The sequence below is a fragment of the Asterias amurensis genome, chromosome 12, assembly GCF_032118995.1.
Source record: "Asterias amurensis chromosome 12, ASM3211899v1".
Classification (NCBI taxonomy): domain Eukaryota; kingdom Metazoa; phylum Echinodermata; class Asteroidea; order Forcipulatida; family Asteriidae; genus Asterias; species Asterias amurensis.
The window spans coordinates 10397591-10412623 of NC_092659.1; the positions used below are offsets into that span (position 1 = coordinate 10397591).

The 15033-nt window shown below is 36.7% G+C and overlaps 1 protein-coding gene across 2 annotated transcripts in view; it reads right to left on the reverse strand.

The window, feature by feature from the left end:
- LOC139945473 (calpain-5-like) overlaps window positions 1-15033 on the reverse strand; it is a 38627-nt gene that overhangs the window by 13324 nt on the left and 10270 nt on the right. For both annotated transcript variants that reach the window (XM_071942827.1, XM_071942826.1), the window contains exons 2-6: window positions 8129-8305; window positions 6199-6330; window positions 5201-5409; window positions 3935-4127; window positions 2658-2854 (exon numbers count right to left, since the gene is read on the reverse strand). In XM_071942827.1, coding sequence (XP_071798928.1) covers window positions 2658-2854; window positions 3935-4127; window positions 5201-5409; window positions 6199-6330; window positions 8129-8290 — 893 coding nt within the window. In that variant the 5' untranslated portion in view covers window positions 8291-8305. The remainder of the gene's footprint in view (window positions 1-2657; window positions 2855-3934; window positions 4128-5200; window positions 5410-6198; window positions 6331-8128; window positions 8306-15033) is intronic.

The window sequence follows — 15033 nt, forward strand, 5'->3', positions numbered from 1 at the left end:
TATGAACCTTGTTTTAGGGGGAACATCTGTGAGAGAGTGAGCACACGAGTGTGAAACCTTTGGGGCATGGGTATGGGCCTGCTTAAGGGCCCGGGAAAATTGTGCATTCTAGATGCTCTGTGGTGCAATCTTTAGGCCAATAAGAGGCATACAGAATGGAACAGAGCATCTGTAAAATGTAAGCAGCAGTAGAACCTTTTAGGTTGACAGCATCTTCAAGTGCGTGTCTTTGAACCAAGTGTTAGGGAATACTGTCAAAGCGTGAGCATGTAAGTGTGAAACCTTACGGCATGGGTTCGGGCCCGCTTAAGGGCCTTGGAAAATTTTGCATTCTAGATGCTCTGTGGTGCAATCTTAGGCCAATAAGGGGCTTCAGAATGGAACAGAGCATCTGTAAAATGTGAGCAATTAACAATTCTTTGCAAAATTATTATAAATGGAATTTAAATATAGCATATATATTTATAGGAACAGCAAATAAGGCAATATAGACATTGCAGAAAGATGAATAAGTATGCAGGAATCTACATCATCACAACTTGTTCCAGCCTGCTACATGTATATCAATCAGCTTAATGTCAACAAACCCATGCTTCGTTTACATGTGTATGATGGATAGACCCCAATGCATAACACATGCCCTCACTGGGGCCAAAGAAGGCAAATGATCGGATGATCGTAGTTGTTGTTTTTGTGTGAAAATGTGCGCGTGAGCTCAGAGTCAGTATAGCACTTTGCGTTATGCAAGGGGTTTATTCACCCAAACTAGGCAATGACAAGGTAATACCAGCCAGTAACCAACACAGTATGTTCTGTTTCTGTTCCAAATCGCGTATCAGAGATCTTGCCTTTCATGCAGCTGCTGCCCGGCTGTGGAATTCCCTTCCCCGTAACATCCAGGAAGCTAACACACTTCAGCTCTTAAAGGCAGTAGACACTATTGGTAATTACTCAAATTAATTATTAGCATAAAAAGTTACTTAGTAACAAGCAATAATTTTGTCTTGTTTTCCCCCCTTACATACATGTAGTACTGACTCAATTCCATATTTTGTATAAGTATGTGTATTTTTTCTGATAACTATGTTTATATTTCTGTTGTAACTGTTGTTTGTTGTATTGTAAAGCGCTTAGAGATGTTTATTCATATTATGCACTATATGAATGTAGTTTTCCTATTCCTATTCCTATTCCTATTCCTATTCCTATTCCTATTCCTTTTCCTATTCCTATTCCTATTCCTATTCCTATTCCTATTCCCATTCCCATTCCCATTCCCATTCCCATTCCCATTCCCATTCCCATTCCCATTCCCTTTCCCATTCCTATTCCTATTCCTATTCCTATTCCTTTTCCTATTCCTATTCCTTTTCCTATTCCTATTCCTATTCCTATTCCTATTCCTATTCCTATTCCTATTCCTATTCCTATTCCTTTTCCTATTCCTATTCCTATTCCTATTCCTATTCCTATTCCTATTCCTATTCCCATTCCCATTCCCATTCCCATTCCCATTCCCATTCCCATTCCCATTCCCATTCCCATTCCCATTCCTATTCCTATTCCTATTCCTATTCCTATTCCTATTCCTGTTCCTATTCCTATTCCTATTCCTATTCCTATTCCCATTCCCAAGTGAGGTTGACAGTATAAAACATTGTGAGAAACGGCTCCCTCTGAAGTAATGAGAAAGAAGTAAATTTCCACAAATTTGATTTTGAGACCTCAGATTTAGAATTTGAGGTCTTGAAATCAAGCATCTAAAAGCACACAACTTTGTGTGACAAGGGTGTTTTTTTCTTTCATTATTATCTCGCAACTGCGACGACCAAATGAGCTCAAATTGTCACAGCTTTGTTATTTTATGCATATGTTGAGATACACCAAGTGAAAAGACTGGTCTTTGATAATAAACCAATAGTGTCCACTGTCTTTAAAAATTAGACATCAATTTGTTTTATTAAAAGGTCATAATGTCATTTGCTTGTAATTTTTTTTCTTTTCTGTGTATCCGTCTTATTGCATTATTTTTTGTGTCAGTTTTTGTAAAGCGCTCCAATCTTTGATGGGGGTGATACAAAATGCCTTTGGTGTTTTGTCCCTGCTGCCATCACCCTTTGATTTAATGAGTGAACTGATGTTTCCTATAGGAAGTAAGAAAGGAAGGCGGTCGGCCATTCCATGATTATGACTCATATCTTATTTGGGTAAATTAGGTCTTCCTAATGTATGTACTTGGTAGTGTCAAAGTCAAGCTAAAAATATTAGGCTGTATCAGTCCTGATACAATAAATGACCCACATATTTTTTCTTCCCAAATTTGGCATTTACAATTAAGAATGTTAATATTTTTAAAACTACAGTCCAGAGAGTTATACAACCCACATTTAAGAGAAAGTAAACAAACTTTGTACCTGACGTTTACATGGTGGAAAGAATTGAACCTAATTAAACTTAACATCTAATGCAAAACAATTTCCTCAGCCAATCAGCGTTGTTTCCCAGTACACCCCTCCCAGAGGTTAGTGACGAGCCGTAACGATACGCTGCGCTGCCCATGGTAGCGAGGCTGCCCAGCCTTTAGCTGTAGCTGCCTATTCAGATATGGCCTAAGTCTAGTAACTCGACTTCTGATTGCAGTTAGCTATAGTTCTTACCCATCACTCCAGGCACCATTCCATTCCTTTTCACCCCATGGATTGCGCAATCTAACAAGATGTATCTTCTCCTTATTAAAGATTGCTAACATGCCAGCAGCACCAAGCTTGACAGTCTTTACAGCAGTCACTCCATATGCATGACCTTTGACCAATCCAACATCAGTCTTTGCTTCCATCTCCTCAGCTGATTTCACCTGTATCCAATACAACAACATGTTATTGCTTTGGGTGAAACAAGCTGATTGAGATGACCAACAAGTATTGTCAAGGATTCAACTTTGAGTCCACTGTGTAGTTTATCAGTCACTCTTTACTTTGTATCACTAATGTTATCACCAATATTATGTGCAAATGTGGTTACAAGAATAATGTAATGTTCTGACTAATCCTTCTCGTCAAATCTCTCATTCCAGTTGGTTAAAACAATAATCATTTTGGTTTCACAATAATTAAAGCCACTTACATGTATTTATAGGTATTTGGATCCCTAGGTTAAATTGTCAAGACTGATTGTCCCACAAATAAAAATGTGTACCAAGTCAATTTGATTTATTAGTCCTACATTACATTATCTATTTCTTATAACGTTTACCCCACCTACTGATAGTTTCAGATCTAGTCACAACTGGCCACAAATTGACCTTTACCACCGTGTGGTCATCTTGATTTTACTCAATTCCAACTCATGGTAACCAAACTGAGGCTGGTCATATAGTCTGGTGCCATGTGCAATTTGTTAGCGAATGTTAGCATTCATTGCTGTTATTGGAAACAGGGAACATGAACAAGATGATGACAATGTGATTAAGGTCTATACCTGGTCATCAAGTCCACTTCACATTCCTCAACCCAGAAGCAGCTTCTTTCAGCACACTTTATACGTACATGTAACCTACTCAGTTAGCTAGAATAATCTGCCATTATCTCTGTCCCAATGGGATGGAAAACAAACTCAAGTCCTCTTTAGTTTCACCCTTAGTACTCCCACTACCATCACTTTGTGTTTTCTCTACAATTGGCTTCCTTGTCAAATAGGATTTCACTTTTAAGCATACAAAATTGTAGAAGCAGTTTTATAATATAGTTGCCGGTATAATATTTTGTGTCCATGCTGTTTTGCCGTTGTTCTATTTTTAAAGGCATATTCACCATTTTGGACCTGGTCCTCACTCTTCATGTTTCCCTTATCAAGCTGTCAAGCACACCCGTTGCACGGAGTGAAAATAAATGTTACATTGAATTATTTCTTGTAATACATAAACCAAAGACTTTACCTTAATAGATGCACTCATTAGAAACTTTCTCTCACTGTACTTCTTGAGGTCTTTGTGGAGTTTTTTCTTTTTCTCAAAGTCCTGGAGGTAATTTTCATCAACTAGAGAGATGGATTCAGCAACTCCACCAGTGAAATCAACCAATGCATCTGCAGTGTTTCCTCCATCCAGATTCTCATAACAACCACTCAGCCTAGTCAAAAACAATCAAAAACAACCACTCAGCCTAGTCAAAAACAATAAAAAACAACCACTCAGCCTAGTCAAAAACAATCAAAAACAACCACTCAGAGTAGTCAAAAACAAATCAAAACAACTCAACGTTATTTCTTTGAGAAGAGACTTTGATACAAATGGTCTAGTTTGTGGTACACTCAGGGTTTCAGGCGATTCGAACGTGATTTAGCTAAACAAAAATTCCAAAAGGAAAAATAACAAATTTAACTTATGCAAAATAACAAAAAATACGAGTTGATCGTCCGGGGTTTTTTTCAAAAAAGAGGAGGATGAGGGCCTTACTATTTACTATTTTTTTCAAGATGGCCGCTAAGTATTTCAAATCAAACAGGCCACCAATTCATCAGTTTGAATCAACCGCAAACTTATTTATACCTGTTAGTTGCATGAGGACCTGTGTTAACACTAACATTTTAACAGGGTCGGATAACACTAAAAAGATTTGCTGGTAGGCAATCACTAAAATTGTTTTATGAAACAGATGGTTACAAGTGATCGAGAGCGTCACGTTATATTTTTTAAAATTTGTTTTTACAAAAATAGAAAAATAGTAAATAAAAGGATGCGGCCCCAAAAAGGGATGCGGGCGGGGACGATCAACTGTTTTTTAATTTTAATTGGCCTTAAGTAGGAAGAATATCATGTTTGGGTACACTAAATTGAATTATTATTGTTTTAAATCCCCATTCATGCGCACATCATGTAGGAAACTACAGCATTTCTAGACATCAAAAAGTGTCTTTACTTAATGTACATTTGAGTAATCACTAGAAATAAATTCTTAAAAAAAAAAAATTCTTAAAAAAAAAAAAAAAAAATTGGATAGCAAGCTAATGAGGCTACCCAGTAGAAACATGAATGCTTTGATGAAACCATCTACGCTGACGACTCGACAGTTCCTAGCCAACCCATTTAAATGAAGATTTATATGACCACTTTTCAAGTCAATATGCTACTTTATATCTTTGAATATTGTGCCCTGTGGTTACAATACAATATTTGAGGTGAGGTTGATGTGTAACTACTTACTTGGCATATGCTTTCTCAAGTAAGGCACTCCAGAATTCATTCCGCTCCTTGGAATGAACATAGACTAGCTTATTATTGTGAGTTGGTAGTCGATCATCGACGACTACATCAAGCCATTGATTGAAACGCCAGAAGCGGAAATGGAATACACCACTGTGCTGCTTAGGGTTCTCATCATCCCAGTCTTGACTCTTGTAGTCGGGTAATACCTACATTTATACAATCATGTACACAATCAATACACTATAATGATCAAGAAATACACTCAAGAAGTGCATTTGTCAACTTCATACTTTATGTACTGTATCTGAAAATGGTAGTATTTAGTAGACAAGGGGGATCCCCTAAGGACATACAACAGGAAAGCCAACTTGTTTTGATTTACATTATCATAGGAAATGCAATTTGATAAAACAAACTATGAGACAAAAGGTCTGAATGGCTTCATAAGCTTTGTTCTTCTTGTTGAAACTTATTGAACGAGGCTGTTATGACATATGACATTGAAGCTTACTGTGGTACGAAAAACGCCCTAACATTTTCATGGGAATCATTATTCTTTCTTCTGTTAAATTGCAAAAATATATACAACTAGCATTATTGAAGTCCTAATTCAATATTCGGTTTCAAGACACTCAATTGAATTGGTCGTCTGAGTTGCGAGATAAAAATGAAAGGAAAACCACCCTTGTCACACGAAGTTGTGTGCTTTCAGATGCTTGATTTCAAGACCTGAAAATCTAATTCTGAGGTCTCAAAATCAAATTCGTGGAAAATTACTTCTTTCTCAAAAACTAGATCACTTGAGAGGGAGCCCTTTATCACAATGTTTTATACACGTACTATCAGCCTCTCGCCATTACTCGTTACCAAGTAAGTTTTATGCTAATAATTATTTTGAGTAAATACCAATAGTTTCCACTGCCTTTAAGCAAAAGAAGTCATCTTAGGTTCAAGTTGCTCCTAATTATAAGTTCTCTATTTCTTAAGATACCTACCCTTTCCCATAGTTCCTTTTCTTGTGCAAGGTTAGCACATGATGCAACGAACCAGCAGTTACCAAGCTGTCCTTGACTAACATCTCCTGTACTTGGGCCTTCTACCACAAGATGAGGTTTATCATTCAACTCCTGTCATACACAAAATAACAGTCTCATGCTTTTTATAACTCATTATGCAGGATTTACAGTTCATACGTTCATCAGTTAATGATCCATTTTAATGGACCTAACATGCCTAAAGGCATGACACAAATAGCAAAAACAGAGATGAAAATCACAGGCCCTTTCATTATCAGCATCTTTAGGGTTTTAGTTGTTTTTCTCAACGAATGTTTAAAATCATGGTGTCCCTATGTATTTCATTACGAGCAAGCTTGTACTATGTTCTTCATGGGTTGAAATTTCATTTTGCTCCAATCTTCATGATCAAATCAATCAACAGAGCCCCAATTTGAAGCAAAGTTTTAACCTAATAGAACTCCATTAATCTGAACAGAAAATCTAGGATGTTATGGGCGGTTTAAAAACATAACCTGAACTGTGAGCTCGAAGTGTGAAACTTGAAAGAGCACAAAAGCTTGTGAGCAGGAAGCGTGCTTACATGTACTCTGCAATCTGGGAAATTCTATAATGTAATGCAATCAACATGGATGAGTTTTTTGTTGGCAATTTCATTACAGAGAAATAAGCTATTTAATTAACAGTTGTGCACTGAAGTTTTCAATGTCATCTCAATGACGCAAAAATACTATAAAAGTGATTGAAAACAATATTCATAAAATACCTAAGACAGTTTATCCATTCTGATTGGTCGAGAGGGCATCATGAGGTGTTGTTTAAACGGATGATATGGCACCTGTAAAAAGTCTTTTAACACGGGCGTGACGCGCGCTTGCACTTGTGCGTATTAGACAGTTTCTTCATTGCTATTGGTCGAGAGCAGCGGCTGAAACAGTTGTGCAACATCATGCGATTCGCGCGGCAAACACAGCATGTCCTTATAAGGAGTTGTTTACCCGAGGGCCTAACCGTTTTATAGCTGGAGGGGTGTTGTGTTGAAAGAAATCATTGAATAATTATAGTTTTCGCATTTATTTTACCTTTTGACCAAAAGTGTTGACGTTTTTTGACCGAAAAGGTATTTATGAATGGGAATCAAAGTGTGTTCAATCTGTTTTCAACTAGTGGTTTAAACCCGCCGAGGCCTGGTTCTTGATAATTTACCTTGACTTCGTCTTGGTTAAATTATCAAATCCAGGCCTCGGCGCGGGTTTAAACCAATAGTTGAAAACCTCTACACCACACATTGATTCCCTTAACAACATACACCTTTGAAACTGAGTATGAGTGTCTCTGTTATGTACAGATAACGTCTGCACATTAATGTATGTACAGATAACGTATGGGCACCACACTAATTTCAGACTGTTGTCGGGTCAAGATACATGTAACATTCTATCTGATAGTACAGCTGCTTGTTGCATGTTAGTCACATGTTCAGAACAAAAATTACAACTCGTCAAATTCCGAGGGCCTTTCGCGGCAGTATTTGAAGTAATACGCAGGACGCCTGTGGGCTGTATGTGTGCATGCTAAGAGTTTGAAACCCCTTTGTCTTTGTTTCAGTTACTCATATCACAGTTGGTGTTTCATCTTTCACAACTTTTGAACAATTAAGGTTGTATAAACATGGAGTTTACAAATAGCCGAGCATTGCACTTGCCCTTTTCAGATACATACAACAAATGAAAATTACAAGGGTCGACTTTTAACGTCTCTTTTTGCTTGAATGCATCCAGAGATATGGTTTTATCTTTATGTTCTTATGAATTTGATCTAAATGAAATTTAAGAAGAAAGAAGAAAAAAAGGGGGCAAAACGGAGATATCACATCTCTGCAAATATGAATGTTTTTCTTGCTACTCACTGTGGGTCTCTTCCATTCAATAGTTCCTGGAGAGCTTCGTTTGTTGAAGAGAGAAGCATTAGTTGCAGGAAACTCAGGATCTTCCCATGGCTTACCACTTGCTGTACATCTCTTGACAATATCCTCATACTTCTGACCTTTGAAGGGGACTATCTTCACCATGATTCAATCTGGAGACTGAACACACAAATACACTTGTCTGGATGTAATTTGAGACTCTCGGATTTCAGTACAAAAACTTGTTCATCTAAATGATGTAAAGTCAGCTTCACTGGCAGGAGATATGACAAGTGGTAACTGGTTTGGCAAAAATTGTTAACAATAAGCTTTGGCGATATCGATATATTTTATTCACGATATATCGCCGACAATACATCGCGATATTTGATATAATCGCGAATAATTAGATTGACATCATCAGTCTTCAAACTCCAAGTAAAAGTTGTACAAGAGACAGTCATAGCATAAGAGGTGTTTTAATGACCTATTCTTCTGGTTTTACTCCAAACCTATGGATGTCTCAGCTAGCAATTACATCGCGATATTTAAGCGATATAGCGATATATCGAGATTATCGCGATTATCGCGATATATCGCAATATTTCGATTAAAACCAAATCCATCCGATATCGAAATCGTTTCCAAATTAATATCGTGATATTCGATAATATCGTGATATCGCCCAAGCTTAGTTAACAACAGTTACTGCACTGAAACTACACATGTAGGTATTTTGGAGTGAGTATTCATAATACCTCAGACAGTTGCTATTCCTAATGGTGGAGAGCGCGTTCAAGGGGGTGTTTAAACCTTTAATAATGAGTGACCAGTGTTTATAACTGGTTGTGAGCGGATATTCCGCGCTAGTCCTTGTGCAAGACCCTATTACGGGCGATGCGATCGATGTCGATAAGTTGGCCCCGCGGTAAGTTGGCGAGGGCCTTTTTCTCACAGCAACGACCCTGCAAGGTTCTAAACGGCCGTGAAAGAACGAGTCACAACACTTTTATTCTCTTAATAATAATAACATTGCCAGAAACTAATTATTATCTCTAAACAAATAATGAATAACAATGAGTTCGGGTTGTTCTGACAAGAAATGTTGGTTTTCAATTAGTATGCTCTGAAAGCTGATCTAAAGCATAGTGATTGAAAAGTCCAGTTGAAATCAACGGTTTATTTCAGAACATGGTGTTACTGCAAACCTTTTCATCGTATTTCAACCATGCAAAATACTACAAATAAATAATACCAAGATTGCAAAATTATGTGATCTCCAAATTGAGTTCTAAAATGTCATCATAGTGTAGCATGGTGTTAAAAAGAGGAACATCTACACTGGGTTTTTTTTACACTAAAGCTGCAGTTATAGAATCCCGACGGACTACAATAGGCAATTTGGATAGAGTGGGGTCCATCACATCCTTCCATCACCTTTTTCCTTCCCTCCACACAAAGCCGTTTGTATTGAAATGGTCTACCATATGATGGGTATGGTGGCCAAAATCCTTCCAAATTCTTGACTTAAGGCAATTGGATATGGACCCCTTGCAAGAACCGCAGCCTACTCACATGTGCCTATCCTAGGTGTCATTTTGGGTTCAAAATTGTATACAAACATGCATAAAAGAGAGCTGACACCAAAACTACGCGCATTATTCGGAGGCGCGTTCTATATTGTGTAAGAAATCAACAGCTCCCCCTTGCATAACGCAAAACACTGCAGGTACGCTGAGGCCACGCGCATATTTGTACGCACAGAGAACAGCGATTGTCCAATGATCTGCCTCTTTTTTGAGAGTGTGAGGTCATGCATGGGGTCTGTAGGAGGAGTGGGAGTGTTGTACATGTAAGCTTAGGGTATTGCAAATTGGATCATGTCCAGATGTTGAAACCCTTGTCCCCAATTCAGATAACACCACTGTTGGATCACTTGCCATGCTGTGGGTAATTATGCACATCTTGTATGTTAAATAAAATGAATGAACATGTGCTATGAAACGCATCACTGGATAGCACTACATATGCATCGAACGTACTCCGGAATGACAGACCTCCCGCATTGCTTCAAAATGGGATGTTAGTGAGGAAGGCTCGGTGCATTGTTAATACACCCATGCCCTTAAAGGTAATAATCATAATTTAAGGCCTAAAAAAAAATATGTTGAATTGCCCTTTCACCCGATTTTTTGCTTGGGTCGGTCGGTCATTTTTGGTTTTTTTTTTTGGTTTTGTTTTTTTAGATGTCAAAGAACGCCCAAAACTGCATTAATATTTCATGAAAGATCAAGTTGTCAAGCAAGCAAGGTATTAATCATCTTTATCTCGCTTCAATCGCTCTTTTTGCGTCATTATTTTGGCAAATTCTTTCAAAAACAATTTCCAAGAGTCATTTCATTCACCATGTTTTTCGTCCGTTCAATAAACGAGCGATACCATATATGGGCATTACTGGCAACAGTGCCCTCTGCTGTTCAATAGAGTATTCGACTGGTTCCTTGTGAAAGCATGAGTCGGATAAACAGGGATGTGATGTGATACATGACACAGGCTCACCCTATCTGTGCGTGTGAGGGAAATCGATCTACATTTTGTACGTTGCGTTTTTGTGAATGTTGAAACCACGACTGTTGCACTGGATAATTATGACTGCCGACCAAAAACTAATATTTGTGTCAAATCTTCCAATTTGGAAGCATAAAATATTCATGAAATCAAAATTCAGAAGTAAAAAGAGGAGAAAAAAAGAAAACGAAAATAATTTTTTTTTTTAACCGCGACCGAGATTTTGCTACTTTTACGGTGGGTCGGGATAGGGCAATCCAACCTATATTTTTTTTAGGCCTAACAATAAGAAAAAAAATTATCATAAAAATAAAGACTTGCACTGGGCACATAATCCACCCAGCTAGGTGTTCAAGGCGAATTAAAACCAAAAACAAAAGGATTGTCGAGACTTGGGTTCATTTAGGAGAACATGGAACTAGATCAAAGATTGTTCCTTGACAGAGTGTTAAACTTGAAGTATGATGTAGTTCTGAAATAACCCAAATGAAGTGTTATTGTGGGAAGTTGTTACACACTCTTCTCAAGCCTAAAATGTTTTGTTCTATAGTTGGACCCTTTCGGTTCAGAAAAAAGAAAGTTCACAGATTTACAAATAACTTACAGGGTTTACAGAAGGCAATGGTGAAAGACTTCTCTTGAAATATTATTCCTTGAAATGCTTTACTTTTTGAGAAAACAGCAAAACAATATAAATTCTCATTAACGAGAATCACGGATTTATTTTAAACACATGTCATGGGTTTTTTGTTGTTTTCTCCCGACTCCGTTGACAGATTGAGCCTAAATTTTCACAGGTTTGTTATCTGATATAGAAGTTGTGGTACACAAAGTGTGGGCCTTGGACAACACTGTTTACCGAAAGGGTCCAATGGCTTTAAAATAATAGTAATTTTACCCAATTGTTTGGGTGTTGGTTTACTTTTGTTGACTATTAATGTAATGTAGTAGTTTGCCCAGCCAGCTGTTTTTGTTACAGACTTAAAAATCATAAACATAATAATTCGTCGTTCGTAACTCGTTCACTGTTTTAAAAAACGTGTTCAAAGAAAATCACTTTTGAAACTGCTGTTTCGGAGTCTGTTTACCAACTTTATTGTATTATTTTATGACAAACAAAACTGAATACTTTATTCATACAGAACTATCAATGTGTTGTAATCCCTAAAACTATTTTAATAAGTAATTAATTCCTAAACAGATGGGTCACTTTGTAAAAATGAAAATTTCATTTTTGCCTGCAGCGCGCTGTGTACAAACCAATGCGTAATAGAGACCTATCAAGATAGGTCACTTTGTGAAATTACTACGCTCCCCAGTTAGGTCACTTCGTGGTACGCAAATTCGCGTGCGCGCCATAATCGTGCGCGCTGTAGCGCATAGTTTAACTATTGGTAAAGCGACGTATCTAGATAGGTCACTTTGTGAAAAGACAAAATGGCAAGTCCAGCGATGCGTCGTTTATACTAATTAGTGTAATTACCAAACCATTACATATTAGGCACTGAAACTTGCTGATAATGTTAACAGCATTGAGTTTGTCAATAATTTGTTTTAAAACAAATTTGCGAAAATGTGTGATTTTGTGTCAGTTGGGTCAGTTTGTGGTACGACCGACGAATTATGATTGGTTTAAAAGTTATATACATGTACATTTACAGAACTGTTTTTGCTTACAAAACAGTTGATGGCAGTGTAAGCACTTTAAAGCCATTGGACAGTTTCTGAACAGAACAAAAATTAAAAGTTCACAGATTTACAAATATCTTACAGGGTTTACAGAAAGGTAATGGTGAAAGACTTTCCTTGAAATATTATTCCATGACATGCTTTACTTTTTGAAAAAACATTAAAACGATGATCAAAATGCTGAAAAATTATCAATGATCACTTCTCGATATACCGAGAATAACAGATTTTTTTAAACACATGTCATGACATGGCGAAATGTGAGGAAACAAGGGAGGGTTTTCACGTTGTTTTCCCCCGACTCCGATGGGGACTGATTGAGCCTAAATGTTCACAGGTTTGTTATTTTATATAAGATGTGAAACACAAAGTGTGGGCCTTTGGTCATACTGTTTACCGATGTTGTGCGATTGCTTTAAATATAATCCATCAATATCATACTGACAACTGTAGACATTTTGAAAACGATTAGCGGTCTGGGTCACGAGAAAATACTGAAAACTAATTACACATTGTGCATGACATCGATTCCAATTTATCTTTTTTCAAACGCTCACTGAGCGATAAAAATTAAAAAAGGAAATTGGTTTTATTTATTTCTCATCAAATATGATATTTCAGACAGAAAGAAATATCATATCAATTGACATGTTAAACTCTGTAATTTTTGTGTAAATCTGTGATCGTAGATGAATTTTTTTCTTACCAATTTCTCCAAGTTATTTGAGATACACACACATATAGACCTTTAATTATAAAATTGATATTTGTTTGGAATGTTTTCTATAACATTTTTATGTTGTACCTAACAAATTTGGGCTCGCCCTTTTTTAAAACCAAGAGCTGGTTGACTGCTGATGTAATAAACTTTGAATTTAAAAAATAATTTGGATATTCAAAATTTATGTGTGTTTTCTTCTTTCTACATTTCTTAGTATGTTTCAAATGTATAATAAGAAGGAAGTCTGCAAATTAAATAAAATCCTTGTGTAGATTGCCCTGGACATAAATTATAGATCAACATCCACTGAGTGGCCGATGTAATTGCCCTGGACATAAATTATAGATCAACATCCACTGAGTGGCCGATGTAAAAATTGTACCATGTTTAATCAATGATGATTTGGGCACACTGACATGACTGATGGTTCCACTATATTTGGTTATATAACAAATATCAGTCATTAATTTATTTTACTTTTTAAAGATAAAGTGATTGGTAACACTCAAGGAATTAATTGTTAATTCAAACTCCAACACGCCCCCTACATTCTGTTTCCTTTTGCTTTGTTTTGTTAAAACGAAATAACCACATTGTATAATACTGTACATGTCAAAACCAAATTAAATATCTGTGTTAAACTGTGACCACCACGTGACATTTTGTAAGTTGGATGATGCGTTTATTAAAATCTAGAAATTTAAATAGTTGGCTGATTTGCAAACATTTTCAATAAAGTAATGCACATTCACAAGACATCATTACACCCCCACATGTGTTCAAAGCAAATGTTATGGAAAATCACTCTGCTATGCCAGAAACGTAAACAACAAAGATGATTTCCAACTCAAGAGGCTACCAATGCCTTCTACTCAGAGATAACTAATTTTAACCACAAAAAGAATCACACAAAGATTGATCTAATTTGATTCACAAACAGCAGAGAAATGCAATAAAGCAAAACTCCATTGGTTTTCAGTACAACATACATGTACACAACCCATCAACCCAAGTGAGTCACTCACATGTAAACAAAAAAATCAATCAAACAACAACGGTCTCTAATAAAAAACCATGAAATACCATCAGAGAACTTTCCAGTTGATCAAAACTAAACCGGAGTCAAACTGAATCCCGCCCCAAAAAGCTCTCCCCTCCCATGCTCCTCCTAAACACCACCATTTGTTGGGTTAACTTAAAGGAGAAATTAGCATGAGCTAGGTCTAATGATAAACAATGGTGGAAGTTGGCCCAAAAGACTAAAACAAAAATACAATGGGAATTTCACAATAACCCTCTGAAAAGTAAGATTTTAAGCATGAATTCCAGCACCATGTATCCCACTTTGCAAAGGGGAAACAAAGTCAACCTACCACAAAGAAAAAGGACTTTTCAAAGTTGTTCTGGGCATTTACCACCCATAAGCCAGTTGTGGAAAGTTTAGTGTGTGTACAGTGTACACATCATCTATTAGTACAATGGGTGCGCAGTTATTCATACTATGAAAAGGCTCATTTCTATCAATTCTATTGTAATTTTGACAAACAAAGTTGTTCACATGTTGATAAGTTCATAGAAATGTTACGTTCTTTACAGCAAACATGATATTCAACCTTTGGAGTCATACAGCAGACAATGTTTTGTACACATGAACAGACTGTAGTGTGTTATTAACAGCACGACCACAGTACCAATGTAAATTTGACAAATCATTTAGTACATGTACGTATGTATGTATGTTTCTGATATTACATAGACGAAGAATTATGTCTGATTGTTTGTACTCGTTCAACTAAACTGATTATCAGAAAACAATAGGAAATTACAACAAAAGGCATTATCAAATATTAACACTCAATACACTGTACATGTATTTAGTTTAAACCAGCTGTTATTAAAATGCAATTGCTTTTGACCAGTAAAACAATGT